Below are 25,499 nucleotides of genomic sequence, written 5' to 3'. Positions count from 1 at the left end.
AACCCCCACCCCACCCCCCCCCACCCCCCACCGCTCACCACCTGCAATAACTTCTGCACTGCATACTCCCAGTGATATCAGAAGCAGAACATATATCTCTCTCTGCCTCTGTTTCTCTCTCTCATGCAAAGAACCCTTTCTGCTCATTCTCTTGGTTTCTGTTACCCAAACTTTTATAAAGGCAGCCATGGAAGAAACAGAAGCCCACACCACAAACACAAAATGCACTTCCAAACCTGCTCAGAGCTTCAGAGGGAGTGTTGTGAACCATCAATCCTCAAATACAGCTAACCATTACCAGTCTTACCCACCCCTCCTCCCTCTCCCCACCCCCTCTCTCCCTGCCCTTCAAAATCACAGCTTTAGGCCCAAACCCCATTTCAAGAAACCTCCATTGGACTGGAACTCTCCCCCTCTTGCCACCTCATCTTCTGCTTCTGAGCCTCAAGATATCTCAGCTTCTGCTGCTGCAGGTATGTCTCTTAGCACCCATGATTAAATCCCTTTCTTCTCTTGTTTCAAAGATTTGGCCTTTTGGGGCAACCCAATATTTCTCAGCTTATTGACTTGGTAACCACAAGTTTAATTCTTAGTGAAAGTGGCTTATAAGCTTATTAATCTTCTTAATTTAAGTCGATTAGCTATAAATAACCTAAGAGGGTTACAAGGCAGGACGAGATTTAGTCCGTGCACACTCTCAAATACTGATTGTGATATTTCACAATAAAAAAAAAGAAGATTTGGCCTTTATGGTATTGTGATTGTGTATCTTCTGATTGCATGTGTGTTGTGAGTATAAAATTGTCAGATGGTATGTAGAAAACTCTCTTGGAGTTATTTAGATTGATGATGAGAAAGAAATCAACTTTCCTGTAGTAAATAGGAGGCCTGGACCTAATCTGGAAGTTGTAAACAGTATTGCTCAGACAACATCTTTTAAGGTGGAACAGTTTTTTTTTTTTTGGTTTTATCCTTAATCACTAATTTCCAGTGATGTTTAAGAGTGTCAATAGTTTCTTCCTAGGATGACATAATTACTGGATTTGGTAAATTTAATTTGCAAGGGTTTTGATGAACACTGACAGCATTAGTTTAAATCATATCAAAGAAAGAATTTGTTGTGTATTTCTCAAGGGGGATTTGATCACCACTACAATTAATAAAAGAATAGCTTCGCTCCCGTGGAACTGAACCACTTAAATATTGTCTTTTTTAGTTTTTGGCATTGTTATTGTTTATTGTTCTCGTTAATCTTTAACAGAATTGATATTGAAGTTGGAATTTAAAGAGTGAGTGTGTGTGTGTGTGTGTTTTGATCCAAAAACTAAGCAGATAGAGTGGTGATAACAGGAAAAAGTGAGAAGAAAGATGTTAGGAGGGTTAGGGCAAGAAGACCAGATTCGGGTGGAGTGGAAGGGCAAACTATCTCGCTTCTTGCAAATCATTTTCTTGTTAAGTTCAACCCCTTGCAGCAAATCTTCCATTATGATGTCGAGATTTCCCCAAATCCATCCAAGGAAGTAGCGAGAATGATCAAACGAGAGATAGTGCAGGTCCACTCTGTGGCGGTTTCTGGTGCTCAGCCGGTTTATGATGGTAGGAGGACTATATACAGCCCTGCTGAATTCGAGAACGATAGGATTGAGTTGTACATTAGTCTTCCAATCCCGAGTGGCAAGTCTTCCAATCCCGAGCAGTGTAAGCTTTTCAGGATTAACATCAGGCTGGTTTCCAAGTTTGATGGGAAGGAGCTTAGTAGCTATTTGAGCAAGGAAGGGGACGATTGGAACCCGATTCCTCAGGAATATCTCCACGCTTTAGATGTTGTCTTGCGGGAAAGCCCAACCGAGAAGTGTTTGACAGCAGGGCGATCGTTTTACTCGTGCTCAATGGGAAAAGAGATTGGCGATGGAGCTGTGGCGCTGAGGGGGTTCTTTCAGAGCCTTAGACCAACCCAACAAGGCCTCGCTCTCAATGTGGATTTCTCGGTCACAGCTTTCCACGAGAGCATTGGCGTGATATCCTACTTGGAGAAGCGCCTTCACTTTCTGCACGATCTTTCTCAGAGGAAGACGAGAGTGTTAACGAGCGAAGAGAAGAAGGAAGTGGAGAAGGCCTTAAAGAACATTAGAGTATTTGTTTGCCACCGAGAAACTGTCCAGAGATACCGCGTTTACAGCTTAACTGAAGATGCCACCGAGAGTCTATGCTTTCCAGATCGGGATGGAAAAAAGCTAAGATTAGTGAACTATTTCAAGGATCACTATAACTACGATATACAGTTTAGGAACTTGCCATGCTTACAGATAAGTAGGAGCAAACCATGTTACCTCCCAATGGAACTTTGTGTAATTTGTGAAGGACAGAAGTTTCTCGGGAAACTTTCCGATGATCAAACTGCTCAAATCCTTAAAATGGGCTGTCAAAGGCCGAGAGAACGAAAAGCAATAATAGATGGCGTGGTGGCAGGACCAGTCGGGCCAACGAGGTAAATCTGTTGCTTTAATTTTCTCAACATTAATGCCTATCCTTTGTTTTGTGTCACAGTTAACATTAAATTAAGCATGTTCGTTTATTAACAGTGGCAATCAGGAAACCGAATTTAAACTCGAGATTTCAAGAAAGATGACTCAACTATATGGGAGAATTCTGCAGCCTCCCAAGCTTAAACTCGGGGATGGAGGTCAGGTTAGACATCTGACCCCTTCACGCCACGATCGACAGTGGAACCTTCTCGACAGTCACGTCTTTGAAGGCACTCGAGTTGATCGTTGGGCGCTGATAAGTTTCGGTGGCACCTATGATCAGAGGTCCAGCATACCCAAGTTCATAAACCAGTTATCTCAGAGGTGCGAGCAATTGGGCATCTTCCTTAGCAAAAACACGGTAGTTAGCCCGAGGTTTGAGCCGATGCACGTGCTCAGCAGCGTAAAACACCTCGAATCTGAGCTGAAGAAGGTCCATAGAGCTGCGGTGAACAATCTCCAGCTCCTGATTTGCGTTATGGAAAGAAAACACAGAGGGTATGCTGATTTGAAACGAATTGCTGAGACGAGTATTGGTGTGATAAGCCAGTGCTGTCTGTACCCGAATCTGAGCAAGCTGAACTCGCAGTTTCTGGCAAATTTAGCTCTCAAGATCAATGCCAAAGTCGGGGGATGCACCGTCGCTCTCTACAACTCATTGCCATCTCAGATACCGAGGCTTTTCCAGCTCGATGATCCCGTGATTTTCATGGGAGCTGATGTTACTCATCCACACCCGTTAGACGATGTCAGCCCCTCGATAGCTGCAGTTGTTGGGAGCTTGGATTGGCCAACAGCCAGCAAGTATGTCTCGAGAATGAGGTCCCAAACGCACCGCCAGGAGATAATTCAAGACCTGGCTGCAATGGTAGGGGAAATTCTTGATGATTTCTACGGGGAGCTCTCGAAACTCCCCAAGAGAATCATCTTCTTCAGAGATGGGGTTAGCGAGACGCAATTCTCCAAAGTCCTGCAAGAAGAGCTGCAAGCAATCCACGGGGCTTGTTCTCGGTTTCCAGGCTACAATCCTCCCATTACCTTTGCAGTTGTGCAGAAAAGGCACCACACGAGACTGTTCCCCAACGAGACGCTTCCATCCTCAGCTAGGAACCAATTCTGCAGCGAAAACATTCCCCCGGGCACTGTTGTGGACACTGTGATCACTCACCCGAGGGAGTTCGATTTCTATCTTTGCAGCCACTGGGGCATCAAGGGCACCAGCAGGCCTATCCACTACCACGTCCTGTGGGACGAGAATCATTTCACTTCCGACGAGCTGCAGAAACTGGTCTACAATCTCTGCTACACCTTTGTGAGGTGCACAAAGCCTATTTCGTTAGTGCCTCCCGCCCATTACGCCCACCTCGCTGCATACAGAGGCAGACTCTATCTCGAGCGTGCTGATTCCAACGCTGCTGCCACCAGAAGTTCGTCTACAATCTCTCGGCCTACTCCTCCCACGACAACGCCACTGCCTAAACTCACCGAGAATATCAAGAACCTCATGTTTTACTGCTAGAATTCTTGCAGCTGCACATATTCATCTAGCAAGATGTGAGCAGATAAATACTGCAATGCTCAATTAGTTCTTCGGTGGCAGATTGTGGATAATGACTCAATATCGAGCCCTAAGAGTCGCAGTGTGAGAGTTTCATGGGGTGGCTCATTGTGGGCAGCATGCATTAGTCCTCCCACCTAAAGGGCTGCTGAGTCACTATACTTTATCTTTCTATAATCCTGTTGGATCGGGGTGTGGGGCCCTTGGGGCGAGGATTTCGCCTTCAAGGTCACATTTTGATTGTCAACTATGCATCTTTTCACTATTTCTTGTAAGTCTCAGTCTGTATAATAATACACTGCTCTCATGCAATAAAGTGTTACAGTTTACAGTATTTTTCTTAACAAAAATTTTGAAAATCCAAAAGTTGGACCCTACATTGTTCAAGTAATTCAACATGCAGAACATCAATGTAAAAGCCACCTCCACCACCAAGAACACAATATTGTAGTCTCAAGATTTGCACAAAGGTGGCTCAGTTAGCTCATAGGTGGCAGATTGCGGGCAATGACATAAGATTGAGCCATGTCAATCACAGTGTGAGAGTTTCACCCTCTTGTGTGCAGTGGGCACCAAGCACTGATACTCCAATTTAATAGACCGTTAAGTCACTCTAATTTATCTTTCTACAATCATGTTGGAGCAGGATGGGGAGCCCTTGGGGTAAAAGATTTTGTCCTTTGTAGGCAAGATTGCATAAAATAGCCGAAAATGGGGTGGAACCAAAACGTATTGTCCAAGCCCATCGCACAGAATCTTCTAATGCATTTTACTTCTCCTTTGTACACATAATTAATAGTTATCAAGTGTATACCCTCAACTAGTTGCTACGATTCTCGTGGGTTCCATCACACAAAAAGATTGCATAAAACAACAAAAGATGCAAACTTTTTTTACTTTCTCAAGTTGTGCAATGTGTGCAGGACAAAAGATTTGGATTTTTGTGTACAATAATTTACATGCCAACAAAATAAGGTAAATTTGGCTGTGTCCCCTGACAGACAAGGTCATGCACAGGTTGGTGAATCGTGAATACCGCATGTTGTTCCAACAGCAATATTCTTAAATTCTGTAAAGTTGATGCATCATCACATGAATATCATCCACAGGACATTGTGTTGTCACACAAATTACTACTTGTTAGGAGTATATTACAATCTTTTATTTACAGGGAAACTCTGAAAGTGTGTTTTGAGTGAAACTTGTATTGCGACTTCAGTAGGTAAAAAATTATAAAGAGTTAAATTTTTCTAAATTGTTCATAGCTGATCGGCTCAAATCGAGGATGTCAATAGGCAGTACTCAAATTGAACTTAGAACATTTTAGTTAGTATATTACAATCCAAACATTTGTATACATAGTTTAAAAAAAAACTAATTGGCCAATATGTTTTGATAAGTAATAGTTGTCACCATTCGACTCTTTTTTAATTGGCCGACAACCACAAGTCTCATTAATATTATGTATCTGTAGTTAACACATTCTGGACATGCAGACCGCTACAGTTGACATTTTTGTACATGTAACTATCATATTATGTATCAGCAATTATCAAGTTATTTGATTACATGTACAGAAACTCTTAACCGTAGCCTGTAGGTACAAAATGTGTTAACTGAAGGTACAAAATTTGTGTATCAGGGTTCACAATGTAATATGAACCATGTTCCATGGTATAACAATTGCCACTAGGCGCATCGAGATTAACACCAATTGAATTTTTTATTTATTTTTTGCTTCCCTACAACTCATTAAAATTTGGCACAAAACTCAAATTTAAATTTTACCATTGAACTTGTTCTAAGGGAATATTGAGAGGTGAGAAAGAGCAGACAGTGAAAGTGAGAACAGAAGAGAGAGATGCAAATAAAACAAACAAATAAAAAAGGGCAAGGAGTGGGTGGGACGTTGGACTTCCCTTTGTGTGTTTGTAGCTCTGTTTTTCCCCTTTCTTGTTCCATCTGTCATCAGTACATTTATGTCTATAATTCTCTCTCTCTCTCTCACGAGCTCTTTCAGTCTTTCCCCCTGATGACCACAACAGGGAGATAGCACAAGTTGAGAGATGGGGACACACAGACAGACAGACAGTTGCTGGACTCAACCAATTCTGTGTTGTGGACTGTACTACATTATAGAATTTTTTTTTGAAATCTCAAGTACCTTACTCATTTGTACAGTAGTGAATTCTCCTGGCACAAAAGTCGAAATTCCCTCACTCTCATAACCTTATACCTCGTCCTGGACATAATAGTGAAGGAGTAAATCACGCTGACTCAGTTGTCCATTAAATGAGACAATACCCCACAAGGAACTCACCATATTGGTGGGTGTAATCTCACACTGTGACTGCTTAGCCTCTATGTCATTGCCCACAATCTACAACCCAGGATTCAACTGAGTTGTCTATGTATGAATTTCTCCTTTCTTACTGCCATCCTGGCAAATTATACTATACACTATGATAAATGTATTTTTTTTTAATGTACTAAAGGTTTATTTTATTGATTAAATTATTATGATGTTGATTATATAGGTTGCTAGGTCATTATATATCTTTGACATTGTCAAAGAACATCCTACGACCCCCCAAAAAAAGAGTAAAAATTGAGTACTAGGCTAGTATAATATAGCATACATAAATTGAGTACTAGGCTAGTAAAAATTGAGTACACACATAAATTCACTATATGGCATATGAGGAAGGAAAATTAATTCATTGCATAAAATGCAAGCTAGCAAGTCACATATAGTCCATAATTTTTAGTCCAAAAAAAAAACTATTGGTAGTAGTGATAGTAACAATTCTGCATTCATCACTGTAAACTAAAGATCTCTTTCCCTCCTGAAACTATCTGCGGGAAGCTGGAGTAGCTCCCTTATCCCTTCGCAAACCTGCATATATACAAACCAAAAATATTGTTTTCAGCAGATGGGCATTGTGCTTTCAGAAGAAATTGAGTAAGTCATGAGACAGTCTCATGTAAGACGTGCAATACTTTTTTAGTTAAAATATAATATTTTTCTATGAACTCATAAAAAACAGTATGTTTTAACTAAAAAGTATTACACATCTTACGTGAGATGGTCTCACACAAGGCTTACTCGAAAAAATTTGTGTAGTGCTCCATAACAAATATCATTAGTAAGTGTTGAATGGATATTTGCAATGGTAACATCTCGTGCTAAATTACAAGACTAGGTGATTAGCAGTAGATATATATTGTCAACGAGTACCAAGAATGATGTCATTATTTATCTACAAATCACGTATTTGATCGCAAAGCAAAACCATACATACCATTTTGATCTGTGCCTTAATTGATGCAATTAGGCGAGTATATTCTTCTATTTGCCTGGATCCAAAACCAAATCTTTTAGAAAAGGTGAGGCAGATGGAAGTGTCATTATTCGGCTATTAGTGTAATCAATCTGATTGTTTTCGTTGCACTATAGATTCAGAAAATGTAGTATTACTGTAGATAGATTAGGAGTGTACCCAGCCAGTTTCTTCTCCCTTGCTGAAATGTAAGTTAGAGCTTCAGACCAAGTGAACTCCACGTGGAAGCCGAGTCCAACATCCACAATTATGTGCCTTGTATCTGGGCTGTTGAATGCACAAAGAACCAATTAAAATCGGAAGAAAAGCAGCATATGGCAGATGGCCATGTTTAAAATATCACCATAATTCATACGTTTGAGACATGAAAATAGTGAAGGACTATAATGCCAACATAACATAAGAGCAATGAACATGTAAAAATGATAGAGAAGACTTACACTTCAGCTTGCATGTAAACTTCTGAACCCAGATTGACTAGTGACCTCAGACTTGTCACACTATTCTTCTCCAAGTTTTCTATGTTTCTTCTCAAATCTGAGCTAAAAGAAAGCAAAGTTTAGTCAAGGATACTCAAAAGGATCAGTATTCATGCTAAACAGCCAAGCCCAATGAGCAAGGTGTCAATATCATGAAAAATCTATATAGCCTCCCTGGTTTTCAGAGATCTAAGGTTTAGACATTAGACTAAGCATTCAGGGAATGAGCACTTAGCCAGTAGATTAAACCCAACTAGATGAGAAACAATGGTGACTATTCTGTAACCATCTCCAAGTATGTCAACAAATTGCAAAAAGTGGAAGAACGATAAAGCTGACTTGAAAACATAATTTAAATTCAAGCAAAAATGTAAGGATACAAAATCTTTTGCTGCTCGAAGACCTTATCCCTGCATAATTACAAGTATAAATGGAAAGAAAACCAGTTAGGGCAAAACAAAGTTTGCTTCTAAAAAAAGGTCAATAATTCTTAGATAATTTTCTACCTACACATTAATTAACCATTCAGAGCTATATGCTAGATTGTTCAAAGATCTCCAGTTCATGTTAATCACAGCTTTATTTTTACAGAAGTTACTGTGCCACTCTTCCTAGATACTCCATAACCAATATGCTGGGATTGACAAGTTAAGATGATCATTCAATGACCTAAATTGACTAAGTGTTATGAGAAATTGAGAATACACAATAGAACTGGAGGAAGATAAGAAGAATGATATATTTGTTACATACCTTTCAGCAATAGCATGAACAAGATCTGGTTTCAAACGGTTATCCACAAACTCCTCATATCTTCGTACTTTCTCTTGTTTAATTGCATCCATTTCAGCTCTCTAACAGTGAAAACACAAAACAACAAGAATCAATTCAACCAACCAGCAACAAAATAAGACACAGAGTGTACAGCTTAATAACTTTTATTATGTACCAAGCCAGAGAAGGATCCATTATTGCATTAAATAAGAGTGAAGACTAGAGAAGTGACCCAAAGAAAAAATTCTGTTACAAAGTTTTGAACAATTGAGAAGAACTAAAATCCAATGTTCCCGTCTCAATACTAAAAACAACAGAAAGAGTTGAAGCAACTTTACTTCAACTTCAAGTTATTGCTTGGCTGATCTCTGTGAAAATATCAGGTCTATGGAACAAACAAAGAAGCCAATTTAGCCTAGAATACGCATAACTACTTAATACAAACACCATCAAGGCCCACTTTATCAACAATTGCCACATACTATGACACTGCCCCTGCTATAATTAGAAGCAGACATGAGTACATGACCATCTTTAACATTAATATAAAAACAAAATTCCCATGACCATCTTCATAAGGCAATATTTTCCTGTATTTTATTTTCTTCTGTTGTGCTTCAATCCCACAACCCCATAGATTATACCATGCATTAGCTAGCAACAATGTCAGATAATAACTATCTCTTTGATCCCAAGTACCATATAATTCCTGCATAGGATAAGTGAAAGAGTAAAATTGCTATTCTTCTTAGGAATTTAATCAAACAGTTAGGGTGCAGCGCGGTGCTATTGATACAGTTCGGTAAAGAAATGCTTTGCAAAGAACTCCGCCAAAATTTTATATCTAATATCTTGCATCCATCACAGGAGAGAGATTGAATTCGTTGAAAGTGAGGTACAAGTTCATGGCGGATCACAATAACTTACCGGGTAATGAGTGGTCGCTTCAGCCTTCAAGCTCCCAACCCTAGCAGAGTCGTTTGAGACCAATGAAGATTATGGAAGCTCTCTCCTGTTCTACCACTGAAGAGATTAGGTGCGGTCTTGAAGGTGGACGGTGGCGGAGGAGTTGGCCGCCGGGAAAGTAAACGGCGATGATTTGAATTCACCGGGTAATTTCTGTAGTTTATCAAGTAATCTTATTTTGAGAAAATATCATTTTAGTCCCTCAACTATAATACATGTATCAATTTTGGTCCTTGACTATTAAAATTTTCAAATTAGGTCCATGACTATTTAATTTGTATCACTTTTGGTCCTTGACTATTAACATTTTCAAATTAGGCGCATGACTATTCATTTTGTATCACATTTGGTCCTGCCGTTAAATTTTCCGGCCAAATTTCTGGCGAAGTCATTGGGGATGACCGGCGTTTTCTATTTTTATTATTATTATTTTTTATTTTTAAGTTTTTTTTTATTTAAAAGTAACGGAGTATTAAAATAATTTTTAAAATAAAAATTAAATAAATTAGTCGGTCACCGGTGACTTCGGTTGAAATTTGGCCGGAAAATTTAACGGCAGGACCAAATATGATACAAAATAAATAGTCATGCACCTAATTTGAAAATGTTAATAGTCAAGGACCAAATGTGATACAAATTGAATAGTCATGCACCTAATTTGAAAATATTAATAGTCAAGGACCAAAATTGATACATATATTATAGTTGAGGGACTAAAAATGATATTTGTGATTAACTCCATAACTATTGTTTTTTGTATTAATATATAAATTACAATAAAATATTAAAATAACAAAAAATGAAATTTAAGATTAACTAACATTAAATAGAATATCTTGTCAAAAAAAAAACATTAAATAGAATATAAATTTGAATACATTGAAATGATTTTTTTTTTTTTTGAAATACTCATGAATATATTGAAATGATTAAAATTTTAAAAATATTACAGATTTCAGTACATGAATATTCAAATATATTTAATCAATTATTTGATTATTTCGTCTTCACCAAATTGATTTCATATCTCTCTAATCAAATCTTGTAGTCGATAAACAAATACTATTATTTAAATCTAAATCATTTTTCTCTTTTCATGTAATGTTCCATGTTAGCTTGCAATCCATCATCTTTCAGAGATAAATCCAGTCTTACTCTAGTTCTAATTGTTCAGATTCAAAAGTCTAAATGTGAAAATGTGTGTGTTTATGTTTCATATATAGAATGTCTTATTTGTAGTTGTTTTACAAACAAAAAGTTATATCTACCGTTAGACTCTTCGTCTATTTGAGAGACTAATATGATACTCGATACACGGACTAAAAATTATAAGTATTAAAATCACTCTATGGTATAAGAAAGTATTAAGTTTTTCAAATATAAAGAAAGTAGAGAGGACTCCCACTTTTCTTTAGTAGATATCATTTGAGGTGGGACATTTTTCCTCTCTACTTTCTTTATTAGATATCATTTGAGGTGGGTCATCTTGACTAACATATGGCCTTAAAAGAAACTCCCAGTTTTGGGCAGAGGACTGGAAAGCCAAAATTTTCAGCTTGTCCAAGCATATATCTATTCTAATCCAAAGAAACCTTAATTCATATCCAATTAACAAAAAAATGAAATTCAAGGCAATCAAAGTATGCTTGAGCTCAGATTGGTCCATAGCACTATGAGCTTCAAAAATCTTCTCAACACATTCCTTAACCAGAAGTCTTGGGCAGTTCAGTAAAGAAATTCAAGCATAAGCAAGTGGAAAAAAGAGAACCAATGAACCATTTTGCCATTTGAAATCAGAAGAAGCAACTACAAACAGAGATTTTGTTTCTCTGAGAACAAAACGTTTTCCCCATATCTATCCTATGCATCATAGGAGACAAACAAAAGTTACAGATCTAACTCCGGGGAATCTATGTTTCTGTCAATGAAAACAAAAAAGGTCTGTACTCTCAGTTCTCGAGCAAAGTTACACTAAGGATGTTCTGTTAACCCGATTTTCTTCACCTGGAATGGCTGCAGACTGCAGATCTCGGGCCGATATAGTTCAATCCATTTCCAATATTTGTAGCACGAGAGGCAGGCTCGATATTGACATAAATAACTTTCAGATGGCAGCTAGCGTTTTCTCATGATAAGCGGCCTGCATTGTCATTGAAAACAAATTGTTAATCTAGGGTTTCTGTTAACACCTATGGAATGGCCAAGGCTTCAAGAACGGGTTGGCTCTCCTCGTTTGCTCGTTCCATTCTATACGATTTACAGCTGAAGTAGAAAACGGTACTCATCATGGAATCAATTAGCAGCATGAATGAGTACATTATCACCAAAAGAGGCCCCTCCCATGCCCTTGAAGACCCATCGGCATAGCTCAGAGCCTTCACTCTATGCTCGAACAGGCCCTCCACGAATGCATTCCCGATTGTTGATCCTAGAAATATAAGGAGCCCGACTTGAGTCTGCCCCTTGATGAGGGAGCTCGACCTAAGCAACGCCTGAGGCCCCGAGACTTCCTCCAACACCGAAATCACAACTGCAACACTACAAATAATAGTACAGTTCGCCAAGATTATCGAGAAGATCATCCCAACTACCATTGCAGGGTACAAGATCAAGTCCGAAGGGAACCCCATGATCGAAAAAGTGGAGCACACAACAACAAGGAGCACGAGGAACAGCATGAGGCAACCAGAAATCAAACAGCACGCCCACAAATAAGTCACAACCACCCGCTTCCAAATCTTGGTAATGATCACGAAAAACTTCGAAGGATTGAACTTTCTCCGGGAATAAGTACAATCCACCGAGTAAACAATTGCGGCTTTCGACAGCAGCAAGAACACGACATACAGAGGGAAACACATTGCACTCGAAATCACCATCTCTGAGAACTTCTGAACAGACTGCCTAACAAAAGGCCTTAGGGAAAGCCCACTGGACTTTGCCACAAGCAAAAGCCTAATTGTGAGGATCTTCACCATGGATTGATCAACCAAGACATTGGACAAAGCCACAGCAGACACTGGGCAAATCAACAAGGCAGCAATGGACAAGAACCCCATCAAATTGTACCTAAGAATCCACACTGTTTCTCTCAGAATTTCAACAGCATTCAAGGAGTGAAAATGGTGATCCAATGCTGACCCACTGTTGCTCACTTCCCATTCCAAATTCTGGAGATTTGAGTCCATTCCCTTTGGCTTTTCCCTTGCACCTGAGCTCGTTCTTGGGCTTAACCCCCCAGAAATCTCCATTCTTTTCATAAATCAAAGAAAACAAACTGGTCCTTCCACCTAATGGTCCGCTGAATCACCGTGACTTACCACCTATACAAATCCTGTTAGCCGGAATGTGTTACGAATTTTGCCTTTTGTGGGTAAAAAATCCACAAAACAAGTCCTCTCAACTAATAGGTCGCTGAGTTACATAATTTACCTTCTTTCACAAATTCTATCTATAAGGTCGAGATGTAAGGTCCGGGCTAGGAATTTCGCCTTTCCTGGGCAAGAAATACACAAAACAAACACGAAAAATGCCAGCTTTTGAGCTCAAGTGCTACAAATCACTAAATTAAACGCACCCAGAACTCAAAAACTCACAAGACCAACATTCAGATCAGCATTTCAAGCACACCCCAATCGTGAAAACGAATCACACTGAAAACCCAATCCCCAAATAAAACTGAACAAACAGAAATGCGTATAGACGTATAGGAACGTGACCTGGATCCGGGAATGGGGGAAGGGTGATTCTCGAGAAGTTTAAACATCGGGCAAAGAATCAGAGGAAGCGTGGGAGCTGAATAGCGCCGTAGACGGCGGAAAACACGTGGGGCCGGAAGGTGAATCACGTGAACGGAGGGGAAGAACAACACACTATCATGGCGAGGAAGAAGATTTTCGGCTTTTCGCCGAGATTGGATATGGAAATCATTTCTATCCATAGCGTAACGCGTATACACGTAAAATATACTTGTGGAAATTTCTGCGCTTGCAATTATTATCGTACCTTAATCTTTGATTTAAGTTTGAATGCATCTATTAATTAAGGACAATGCTTTGATTATTTCAAAAGACAACTATTTTGAATACAAGATATTCACATTATTTATTCAATTTGAATGCTAATTATGATTATATTAGATTTCTTCATTATGATGGTGAGGTAAGGAATAATGTTATTTTCTCGTTATAATATCATGTTTATACTTTAACCAATATGGTTGGCATGGTGGTTCAACATCTTGCCCTACTCATTTGAATCGAGCAAACGATTTGACCAGTTCCCTACCACTTACAGCGTGTTTGGTTCATGGAATAGGTCGGGAATGGAATACCATTCCCGGGAATAGACCTATTCCATCGTTTGGTTGTCCTTTCTATTCCTGGGAATAGCATTCCCGGGAATGACCTATTCCCTTTGCAGGGGGAATAGCCATTCCTAGGGACCCCCTTGGTATTAGCTATTCCCAAGGATTTGGGAATAGCCTTTATACTAAAATACCGAAAATACCCTTATATATATATATATATATATATATATATATATATATATATATATATATATATATATATATATATATATATATATAATTAAATATACGCATTTATATAATTCATTATATTCATTAAAGTTTATACATAAGTTCATTAGTAATAATAATAATAATAATAATAATAATAATAATAATAATTATTATTATTATTATTATTATTATTATTATTATTATTATTATTATTACGGAGTATTATTATTATTAAATACACATATCTTTTTTTATATTCATAGGGACATATGGTAGATTAGGGTTCTTAGAATTTCGTTCATTCACAATTTTTATATTTTTATATATAATTTATATATTTTTTTCATATATAATAATAATAATAATAATAACAATAATAATAATAATAATAATAATTATTATTATTATTATTATTATTATTATTATTATACATTTTTTATAAGGGTATTTATGTCTTTTAAACACATTCCATTTCTATTCCTTGAACCAATCAAACACTGAAATTACATTCCTAAAGTCTATTCCTTCAGCGACAAACACTGAAATTACATTCCTAAAGTCTATTCCTTCAGCGAACCAAACAATAGAATACAATTCATATTCTATTCCCGTCCTATACCAAACAATAGAATACAATTCATATTCTATTCCCGTCCTATTCCATTCAATAGAATACAATTCATATTCTATTCCCGTCCTATTCCATTCCTTATGGAATAGCATTCCTATTACCTCAAAATTCATTCCATGAACCAAACGTGCTATTAGTGTGCTGACTGTTGAGACGAGGGTTAGTCTTGGTTAGTCTTATAATAATAATAAAAAATTATTTACGTATTAACATGAATTGATCGACTACACTAATTGTTAAAAAAAATCTATACTTATTTATGAATTATGATTGGTGATGAAAATTCATAGTCACTACCGAGAGCATGTATTGGATAACTTTCGTCTAGTCGACAAAATATCACAATAAAATAAACCAATTAAGTTTCGCATATAGTTGTTCGACTCAAACATAAGAAGGTCAGTATACCATAATTATCATTTTCAACCATAGTGTAAAAATCCAAAGTCTATTAGCATGTGTAACAAATAGCATTTACCATAATCAAATTAGTTAGCGTGAGTAATAATGCACTATCATTTCTTAAGAGATGTAAGAATAAAGTTCAAAACATTCTCGGTTCTCCCAGTCTCTTGTATAAAAAATCAATATGACCCGCACATATATCACCTTAACCTTAGCAATTGTATTGGTATAATTATAACAGTGAGAATGATATACAACTATTTATTTGCACTTCACATTATATTTTAAATATTATTTACATACTAAACACTAGCATTCAGTGTTAACTAAATTCATCAATTTAGATTTATCTATATATATTGCTACTAGGAGTGCAAACAAACTAAGTCGAGCTCAAATCTAAATAGGCTCAAGTTCAAGCTTAGAATAGTTATGACGAATTAACATTAAATCAAACTTAAAAGTTTTAAATTTGAGTGCAACTCACAAAATTGTGTAAGTCTTGAACTTAAATTGATTTGAGTTTAAGTTTGAAATGTTCAAATTGTTACTGCCAAAGACCTTGTGGTCTAGTGGCACTCGGTTTACACCCCACATGAAATGTTTAAATTGATGCACCTTAAACTAGAAAGTGACACCCCTTAAACTTTAAAACTACGCACCTTAAGTTTTATTATAAGCACATTAAACTTTGAACTTAAACACCTAACGCTATAAACTTACTGGTATTAAAATTTAAACTTATGCACCTTATAAGCTTTAAACATTTTAAGCTGTGATGCAAAATAACCAAAATGCTGTTGCGTTTTTTTATTTAATTGATCTTCATTATGAGTTGTTGATTTTAACAAAATTAAAGATTGTAATTAATCCGCACATTTCATTTAGGAGAAACTTCACACCTGATCTTTTGTCTATATATAATTTGTCATTGGTACATAGCTTAGTAATAAAAATAAAATTAAAATACTTAATTCGAATCCGTAATGCAAAAGGAACTCAGCTTTGGAGCCCCTCTTAAATAATTTAGGAGCTTCTTGATTTGTTTACACCCAAGTTTATGTAGCATAGGTTGGGCGCTCACGGCGCACGACACTACCCTATCCCAGTTGTTGTTTGGACTTTGGATTGTCTGCACCGGGATAGATGGAGCGATGTGCGCCGTTTGGAGTTTTGGGATGGTTTTTACGTACGGGTTACGTTGTTTTATTTTAATTGAGGACAGGTGCAGAATCCTTGGCCATACAAAATTTCAAAATCAAAATAGTAACATTAACTTTTTAAACCATTGAAGTACCTTTTTAAAAAATTGATTATGGGTGTTGTTTGTGAAACTCGTATTCTGATTATAGTCAGTATGTAACAAATTATAATGAGGCAAATTAGTTGTTAATCGGCTCAAATCAATAAGGTTTTGAGTCGAGCTTGGAGCTTTGTAGTTATAAAGTCAACTGTTCAACTAACTTGATCGATTGTCTCATTTAAAAAATGGGTGACGAAGAAAAATGATCAAGCCAACTGTTCTTAATTTTTAGGTGACGAGAGAAACACACAACCATTATTTAGAGCATCCATATCAGTTTAGAATTTTATTGGATTTTTGTCGTCATTCCATGTAGGATAGAGAGGGAGGAGGAGAGAAGAAGCAAAGGAAAACAAAAAAAAAAAAAAAAAAAAAAAAAAAAAAAAAAAAAAAAAAAAAAAAANAAAGGAAAAAAAAAAAAAAAAAAAAAAAAAACAAAAAACAAAAAACAAAACAAAACAAAACAACGTTGACAAACTTCAGGAAAAAAATAAAGTTAATTTAAGATATGAGCTATCAACATGGGGCTCACAAAAATACTTAAATTGCAGGAGAAAAAAATATCAAAAATTTACTTCTCACACTGGTTCAAAAAACATAAGTTGGTTTTTTCTTCTCAAAATTTGAGCAAAACCCACCGATGTGGCTGCTCTTAGAGTCTTAGAGTAAACATCGACTTTGTTAATTTTTGAGTTATGAGATAAATCTGTAGCCATTATTCGAAATAAATCACAACTTGTAACCATAGTCAATAAATAACGTAAGTTATCCATCACTGACATATTCAAATAAAAAACATTAGTAGGTCGTTACACTGGAAATCAAACTTAAAATTTATTGTTACTAAATTTGTAAATTAACAGTTTGACATTTTAGTGGGTTGTTTTTTCAATTTAAATAAATAGTTTTGTACTAAATTTGTTACGAGTCGTTTTCAAATTAAACCCAAGCCATATAGTTTTGTACTACATTTGTATACTTTCATTGGAACTTGGAAGTATTCCCTTAATAAGAATATGCATGCATGTGTGTCTATGTATGAAGTGGCCTGGTTTTCTTGCCTAGTATATAATAACGTTAATAAGTTACTTTCATGCCTGTCATAATAGGCAATAAATAAATAAATTATCTCTAGGTACCATGCTTGATTAGTTTATTTTTCTTCTTTTTTATTTATATATAGTTTTTCTCATTTAAAATTTGTCATCACACAAATTATAGATCAACAAAAAATGTGATCAATATCTATTTTAATACTATTGTTCATGCCTATTGACAGGGTAATTGGGTACCCGACCAGAACCATTGGCATGACCGACAGTTGCGTTCAAACTACCCAAGACACCTCACTCCTCAACATCAATGCGCAACGGTCCAACTCCTCAGCATTGATGACCAACGTTCAGCTCCTCAAGCATTGATGTCCAACGTTCAACTCCTCAAGCATTGATGTCCAACGTTCAACTCCTCAAGCATTGATGTCCAACGTTCAACTCCTCATTAATGCTCCGTTACTGAGCTGAAAAGGATAAAAAGACTCACAACCACATAGTGAGACACGACACTTGAACTTAGACAAAAACATTCTGAACTCAATTGTGTACTGAGCATTGTACTGAAAACACTGTACTCAACGCTATTCAAATATTCAAATAATATCCGGTAACACATTATTACCGTCACCTATAAATATAAAGTTATTAGAAATTCAAATTTTTATTTTAATTTTCAAATGCTAGGGATAAGTGATACATAGAGATGCAAGAGACTAGGTAATACAAAGTATTTGACCATCTAAACTAGACCTAGCAATTCGTGTATACGGGTTCGTTAACGGGTCGACACGATAACGACACGAACACGATAAGGCTAAACACGAACGCGACACGTTAAGGTTAACGGGTTCAAAATTGTAACACGAACACGAACACGATTTGTTAACGGGTTAAACAGATTGACACGATAGACACGTTTTGTTAACGGGTTTCAGATCGTGTCGACACGATATGACACGAAACCCGTTTAAACCCGCTAAATCTATTGATATATTAAAAACTAAAATTTAAAGTTAAATTATATAAAAAAGAAATGAAACATACAATCCAATCCATCAAACAAACTAAAAAAATATTCAATTTATAACATTCATAAAATTATAAAATAACATCCAAAAATCATAATTAAAGAAGTCCATACTAGTTTTTAGAATAAAATTGAACACAATAAACATTCAAATTTCATATTGTTGAACATCAATAATTGGTGTATGATCTTGACCTAATGTAGTAAATTTATTCTTAATCATGTTCAAGATATATTTTGTAAAGACAATGGTTCTTACCTAAATGACAATGGTTCTTAACGGGTTCTAAACAGGTCAGTGTAAACGGGTTAACACGAAAATATTAACGGGTTAAACGAGTTGACCTGTTAAGACACGAAAACATAACGGGTCAACCCGTTAACGACCCGGGACATGTTAAGGCTAAACACTAACCCGTTATTTTCGTGTCCGGTTTCATATCGTGTTAACAGGTCGTGTCGATAATTGCCAGGTCTAATCTAAACCTTAACACGATGAGTTTAAGTAATTGATAAAATCGGAGTTTTGAATGGATACAACTAATTGTGAAATTTCAAAATATTCAATACTCAATAGTATGGGCCTATATGTGTGTATTTATCTTTTTAAGACGATATTAAAATGATTTTGGATATGTTACTATTATTGTCAACTGGATTTGGAATGAATACAAATAATATTCATCATTGATATTTTTTTTCCGTGTAATTTTATATGTATTTTAATTTTGGACATGGAAATGGTTAAATACGAGTGCCCTTACTCATTAGGATGGGTATATAGATAGGCCATGAGTAATCACCAATGATGGTGATGAGAAGATGAATAGATAGGGGTATATAAATAATTGGAAAATTTTTGTCACATAGATCAGTGAACTTTACACAAAAGAGTAATTTTTTTTTTTTGAAAGGACAAAAGAGTAATTAAATCCATGAATTTTAAAAAAATGTAATTAAACACTTGAACTTATTAATATGAGTCGTTAAATAAGTCCTATTTATCGGTAACATAATTAAATTAAAATTGTCGATGATGACCACTGCTAAATCGCCTCAAATAATAATAATACTGTCCGTAAGGACATCCCAGGTGGTAAGAGTGCTACCTACAGCCGAGAGGTTGGAGGTTCGATCCTCAATCCCTTGGGTTTGAGCCGGTCAAGGGTTTGAGCCGGTCAGCTATGGGTAACCTAGGCTGGTTTACCTCCTTGTGGTAAACCATTTGAGCAACTATTTGACCTTTTTTTTCCCTAATAAATAAGTAGATTGATAGACAATGGGGGAGTTTGACAAATGGTTGTTAGCTAATAGTTAGTAGTTAACTGATTGTAAAAATATTTTTGATTAAATTAGATGTTTAGTTTTAATTGATTACATTAAATGCATTGCATTCCCAAGAATATTGTTCTCGGGAATGGACTATACCATTTGCAAGGGGAATAAGTATTCCAATGGGCCCCCATAGTATTAGGCAATTACAGAGTTCTAAAATATATAGCTCTGCTTGAAAGAGTTTATTTAAGAGCTTATAGCTTATTTTAAGCTACTAATAAGTTATAAGTTCTGTTTGGTAATGTTCCCAAAATAAGCTAGTAGCTTAAAATAAGAGCTTATTTTGAAAAGCTACTTATAGTTTTTCAAAAATAAGTACTTCTTAACTTTTTTCCATCTTTATCCTTATTATTTTAAATAAATGACATTTCTTAACCCTCCAAATTAAAATCCTTGTGACCTTTTTTCTTGAATATGTTTGGTTGTAATTTCAATTTGACATTGTGTGCTTAAACATTAATTTTTGTATGAACTAATTTTATGGACTATAAATATTTTGTTTTACTTTATATATATTTTTAAATATATGTTCTTACTTTATATTTTATTAAAATATTTTGATTTCATTATTTTATATTTTAATATATAAACAAAACTATTTAAATTTTATGAAGATGTCATTTTTGATCTTTTTACATTTATCAGTTTATCAAAAAGATAATTTTACCTAACACTTTTAAGCATAATAGCTAGCTTAACAGTTTTTCAGATTTCAGCTTCTAGCTTATAGCTTTAAGCGTAATGTTTAAAGTACTTTAACCACAAAAAAAAAAAGTAAATTGGAGTTTTAGGAGTAAAACTCACATTATGACTTTATAATATATTATACGGAGGCAAATAAGATGTTAAAGAGTCAAACTTTTTAATTATTAAGTCAATTATTCAATTAACTTGATTAAATTATCTCATTTAAAAAATAAAAAATAAAACTGGGTGACGAAGGAAAAGGACAACGTCAATTATTCTAACTTTTGAATGATGAGAGAAATGTGCATCCATTAGCCGCAGTAAGTTCTGACTTTATTAATTTTTAGGTGATGAGAGAAATTCGTAAATCCCGACTCGACAAAAAGACTACTATCAAATAAATAAATTTAAATTGTTCATAGTTAGCAGGTTCAAATAAAAAAAAAATAAATTAATAGACCACTCCACCTGAAAGTCAAATTAGAACTTTTGGTTACTTAACAGTTAATTTTGATGTCGTACTTTTAAATTTAATAAATAGTTTGTACTAAATTATTTTGTTACGAGTGATTTTCAAATCCGAGTCATATAGTTTTATACTAAATTTGTATACTTTCATTTGAAGTATTCCCTGGTAAGAGTATGCATGCATATCTGATCTGTCTATGTATGAAGTGGTTTTCTTGCCTCGTATAATAATTTAATAAGTTACTTTCATGCCAGTCATAATATATAGGCAATAAAATAAATAAATTATTTCCTAGCTACAATGCTTGATTAGTTTATTTTTCTATTTATTTTTTTCTTTTTTTCATAGTGTTCTCGTTTTGAATTTTTCACCAGGAAAATTATAGATCAACAAAAATGTGATCAATATCTATTTTCCATACTATTGTCCATGCTTAAAAATATATAGTAATTTGAAATTTATCTTCTTCTTTTTTATTTTGTTATTTTAAATTTCAAATATTGGGAATAAGTGATATATAGAAATTGGGTAAGGTAATATCCAAGGTAGCACTAAAATGATAAATCGGCAAAGGTATTACACCATTCCACTAAAAAACTTGTTTTAAGTGGCGACAAATGTAGCGCCAAACGCCAAATGAATTGTAGTAGGGCGAGGAGTATATTCCTTGTGTCTGTTCGTGCTAGAAAATATAAATTTCTCCCCATCCAAATATATATATAAAAAAAAAAATAGAGTTAATTCTATTTTTAGTCGTAGATTTATAGGTGACAGTCCACTTTTAGTCCTTTTTATTAGAACTGATAGTGAATATACTCCAGGACCGGTCGGATACACTCCGGACCCGGTCGGAGGTAATGCGGTCGGGGAGTCGGTTGGTCCGGAGGCTGACGTAGGATCAGCCGTCATGGGCCGAACAGTGCCCCCGACGGGCTCACGACGCGGCGTGCCAAGGACCGCCACGTACTCCTTCCCGCTTGGGCGTAGAGTGAGGCGGGNCCCGCCATGCCGGAGGTCCGGCAACCGCACTTTTCTCCCTTATAAATAGCGCATTTATGAGGAGAGATAGGATCTTTCCGCCACTGCCGACCCGCCGAGCACTTTGAGCACTTGTTGACTTGTAACCGGGTTTGGATCCTTGCGCCAATAAAAGATCGTATTTTCCGATTTTCCTTGGTGTTCGTATTTTACAGTATCAAGAACATTCACATTTGATCATAATATTATTGTGGCATAATCATTTTTTGTCTCTCGCCAACAAAAGCGTTGAAATGACTTTAAATACAATGACATTTTGATTTTTTTTTTTACAAATTCGATTGATCCGCTATATTTTTATTTTTACTTTTTATTTTTTAAAAAAAAATTATATTTGAAGACCGAAATACCCTGTATTTATGGGAATTTTAAACGATTTTGTTGACAAAGGATAACAAATGGTCATGTCACAATAATATTAGGACAAAAAAATATTTAAAAGAAAAGAACTAAAAATGAAACGGCACCTATAAATCTATGACAAAAAATGGAATTAGCTCAAAAAATTAGCATCCTTATTTAAGGTTGGAGGTTTAAACTTATATATTGAATTATCCAATTAATTTTGGTCAATTAACGTTTTTAGTAGTTTAAGGTTTCATTACGCGTGTACGTATAAGTGCATATTATTTAAATATTTCGTGGGCAAAATCTAATCGTCTTCTTCAAGAAAATTCTGCCAAGCCTGTCGGATTTAACCCGAATTCAAACCCTAACCAAACCCAGGCATCAATCTCTCTCTTCCTGGGATCATCATCCAATCATCTATACTCAGTAATCTTCTTGCGCACTTGTGATTCATCAATCATCATCATCATCCATGTCTGCTCCTCTTCCCTATTCACACTCCCTCACTTTCTGTGGAGTTCTATCTGAATCGAAGCGCATAATCAACGCCCACTCTCGCCACTTCTTAGCGCTCTCTGTTTTCTTCCTCTTGCCCTTATCCTTCTCGCTGATCATCTTCCCTACTCTCCACGCCGCGCTCTATCACCCAAACCCTATCATCTTCTACACCAGCAGGTTTATCCGGTTCGACCCGACCCGGGCGGATGTAGAGGATGATGATGAAGCGGATTTGAAATTCTTCGTGTTTCATCTCGTGTACGGTCTGTTTGTGTTCCTGGTTAGCCTGTTTGGGGTGTCCACGATCTCCTACAGCACCTTCCACGGGTTCTATGGTAGACCCGTGAAGCTGGTTTCGTCTTTCAAGTCGCTATTGTACTCTTTCTTGCCCATGATTGCGACTGTCGTTGTCGCGAAGGTGCTCCTTTGCTCAATTGGTATGGCTTTCGGGCTCTCTGCGGGCCTATTGTTGAAAGGGCTTGAAATGGTGGGAGTTGAGGTGGATTACGACTCGGTTTACTTCATGGTTGTGGCGATTATCTTCGCGGTGGTGGTCGGGCTTGTGATGCTGTGGGTGCAGGTTAATTGGGTGTTGGCGCCCGTGGTTGTGGTGGCTGAGTCGAGATGGGGGTATGGGCCCTTGAGGAGAAGTGCTGATTTGGTGAAGGGGATGAGAGGGGTAGCATTGTCAATATTGCTGTTTTTCAGCCTCTTGATTGGCTGCCTCGTGGGCGGTTGCTCCACCTTCTTGCTCCATGTAGGCGTGGCTGGCGGGTGGTGGAGCTGGGCAGTCATATTGCAGATGGTGATCAGCTCGGGTTTCGCGACCGTACTGATGCTTCAGAGCGTTGCTGCGGGCGTGGTGCTGTATATGTACTGCAAGGCATTGCACGGGGAGCTCGCCTTCGAGATTGCAGAGGAGTTTGCACAGGACTATGTGAGCTTGCCTTTTGACAAGGAGAAGGTTCCTCATGTTGTTTATGTTGTTTGAGGTTAACGAGAGCACCCCCGAGGTTAGTAGGTTTTCCATAAAAGTGTCAAGTTTGCATTGTAGTTTTCATAATGGACATAGTCTCTGCTTAGTCTTCTAAAGATTTGCAAGTTTTTATGTATGTATATTTAGTCATATGTGTGTATTTGTATAAACTCTTTGCAATGATACCTATGCTCGACCACTGACCTCGGGCTGCTGTCTGTTTTATATATATATATAGTTAAAAGTCTTGTGTTTTCCTTTTCCTCAAGTGACGTATAGAATGTGTGATGATTATCAATGCGTTGGGAACATCTCTATTAAAATGGCTTGCTTAGTGTTCTAAAGATTTGCAAGTTTTTATGTATGTATATTTAGTCTTATGAAAAGATATATTGAAATGCAGTATTTGTATAAACTCTTTGCAATGATACCTTCTGTTTTGTTACGTATATAGATATGGTTAAGTCTTGTGTTTTCCTCTAATGATGTATAGAATGTGTGATTATAATCAATGCATTAGGAGCATCTCTATTCAAATGGCTTGTTTAGTCTTCTAAAGATTTGCAAGTTTTTATGAATGTATATTTAGTCATATGAAAGATATATTGAAATGTAGTATTTGTATAAACTCTTCGCAATGATACCTATGCTCGACTACTGGCCTTGGGCTGCTGCTGTTTTATATATATAATTACCTCTTGTGTTTTCTTCTAATGAGCAATGACATATAGAATGTGTGATGTTTATCAATGCATTAGGAACATCTCTATTCAAATGGCTTGGCCGAATTGTGTTGTTTTTGTCAAAGAATGCCTATTTTCGGTTTATCACCCTTTTTCTTGAGGGATATAGAATTGCGTTTTTCTAGTGCCACACTCACAAATCACAATATAAGGCACACTGCATTGATTTGAATTTGAATTTATAGGTTATGAAAGCTGGATTAATTGCATGACCTTATCATTGAATAATTATGATTTTGTTCTAAAATTGCTGTCAAATAATTGGCGTTATTGGGATGGGAAGGATGCACTAGGTAAATCCCGACCAAGAGGGTGTTTGTAAGAATTGAAGGATGCACTAGGTAAATCCCGACCAAGAGGGTGTTTGTAAGAATTGATCATGCTTCACCCACCTGACTACCTTTTTTGGGATGCCATGGGTGATATATTTGAGTAGAGAGCAATAATACTTTCTAGGAGTGATGTATAACTGACTTTGATGATTTGCTATGCCATTATTTTCTGTGGGGTCTCCCGCTTCTGGGAGGGTTTAAATCATGGTAACTTAACAGTACATAACTTAATAGAACACAGAGGCTAGAGTTTTGCTCACTGCGCATTAGGAGCCCCCTCACTTTGAGAGATTGCTCCCACACCGCCGCGGGTGAGACTCGATCCCTGGTTTCTTCTTCCAAACTTCACCCGACGTTTTTTCTTTTTTGGGGCTTTCACATCTCGAGGGACCGTGGAGTTAATCATGATGACCGGTTGTTATGCCATCCAATCATTATTAAATGGATCATGGTCCACACAATTGTGTGAACCATAAATAGAAAGTAC

General features: G+C 36.4%; 4 protein-coding genes across 7 annotated transcripts; 2 read left to right on the top strand and 2 right to left on the bottom strand.

Annotated features, from left to right (window-relative positions):
- Positions 1 to 98: 98 nt before the first annotated feature.
- LOC116024516 (protein argonaute 7-like) lies at positions 99 to 4,417 on the top strand. The gene is made up of 3 exons (XM_031265421.1): positions 99 to 473; positions 1,351 to 2,488; positions 2,583 to 4,417. The coding sequence occupies exons 1-3, from the start codon at positions 188 to 190 to the stop codon at positions 4,042 to 4,044; spliced, it is 2,886 nt and encodes a 961-aa protein (XP_031121281.1). The 5' UTR covers positions 99 to 187; the 3' UTR covers positions 4,045 to 4,417.
- A 2,332-nt stretch (positions 4,418 to 6,749) lies between these two features.
- On the bottom strand, positions 6,750 to 9,768 carry LOC116025763 (protein UXT homolog). Of its 2 annotated transcripts, none has more exons than XM_031267095.1 (7): positions 9,605 to 9,768; positions 8,657 to 8,757; positions 8,284 to 8,313; positions 7,865 to 7,966; positions 7,584 to 7,691; positions 7,386 to 7,440; positions 6,750 to 6,979 (listed from the first exon to the last, which is right to left on the bottom strand). In XM_031267095.1, exons 2-7 carry the CDS (start codon positions 8,746 to 8,748, stop codon positions 6,911 to 6,913), a joined length of 456 nt encoding a protein of 151 aa, XP_031122955.1. In that variant the 5' UTR covers positions 8,749 to 8,757; positions 9,605 to 9,768; the 3' UTR covers positions 6,750 to 6,910. The 2 variants fall into 2 exon arrangements, with proteins under 2 accessions (XP_031122955.1, XP_031122956.1); XM_031267096.1 differs by lacking the exon at positions 9,605 to 9,768 and adding an exon at positions 9,016 to 9,047.
- A 1,633-nt stretch (positions 9,769 to 11,401) lies between these two features.
- Positions 11,402 to 13,635, bottom strand: LOC116026214. 3 transcript variants are annotated; one of them, XM_031267693.1, is made up of 3 exons: positions 13,363 to 13,635; positions 13,076 to 13,139; positions 11,402 to 12,977 (listed from the first exon to the last, which is right to left on the bottom strand). In XM_031267693.1, the coding sequence occupies exon 3, from the start codon at positions 12,901 to 12,903 to the stop codon at positions 11,833 to 11,835; it is 1,071 nt and encodes a 356-aa protein (XP_031123553.1). In that variant the 5' UTR covers positions 12,904 to 12,977; positions 13,076 to 13,139; positions 13,363 to 13,635; the 3' UTR covers positions 11,402 to 11,832. The 3 variants fall into 3 exon arrangements, with proteins under 3 accessions (XP_031123553.1, XP_031123551.1, XP_031123552.1); XM_031267691.1 differs by having other exon boundaries at positions 13,076 to 13,635; XM_031267692.1 differs by having other exon boundaries at positions 11,402 to 13,139.
- A 9,122-nt stretch (positions 13,636 to 22,757) lies between these two features.
- On the top strand, positions 22,758 to 24,205 carry LOC116026252. Its single transcript, XM_031267736.1, has one exon. The coding sequence runs from the start codon at positions 22,936 to 22,938 to the stop codon at positions 23,950 to 23,952; it is 1,017 nt and encodes a 338-aa protein (XP_031123596.1). The 5' UTR covers positions 22,758 to 22,935; the 3' UTR covers positions 23,953 to 24,205.
- The last annotated feature ends 1,294 nt before the right edge of the window (positions 24,206 to 25,499 follow it).

Source organism: Ipomoea triloba, chromosome 7 (genome assembly GCF_003576645.1).
Source record: "Ipomoea triloba cultivar NCNSP0323 chromosome 7, ASM357664v1".
NCBI lineage: Eukaryota > Viridiplantae > Streptophyta > Magnoliopsida > Solanales > Convolvulaceae > Ipomoea > Ipomoea triloba.
The sequence above is the reverse complement of the archived record's forward strand: the minus strand, read 5'-3'. Positions and strand labels throughout refer to the sequence as shown.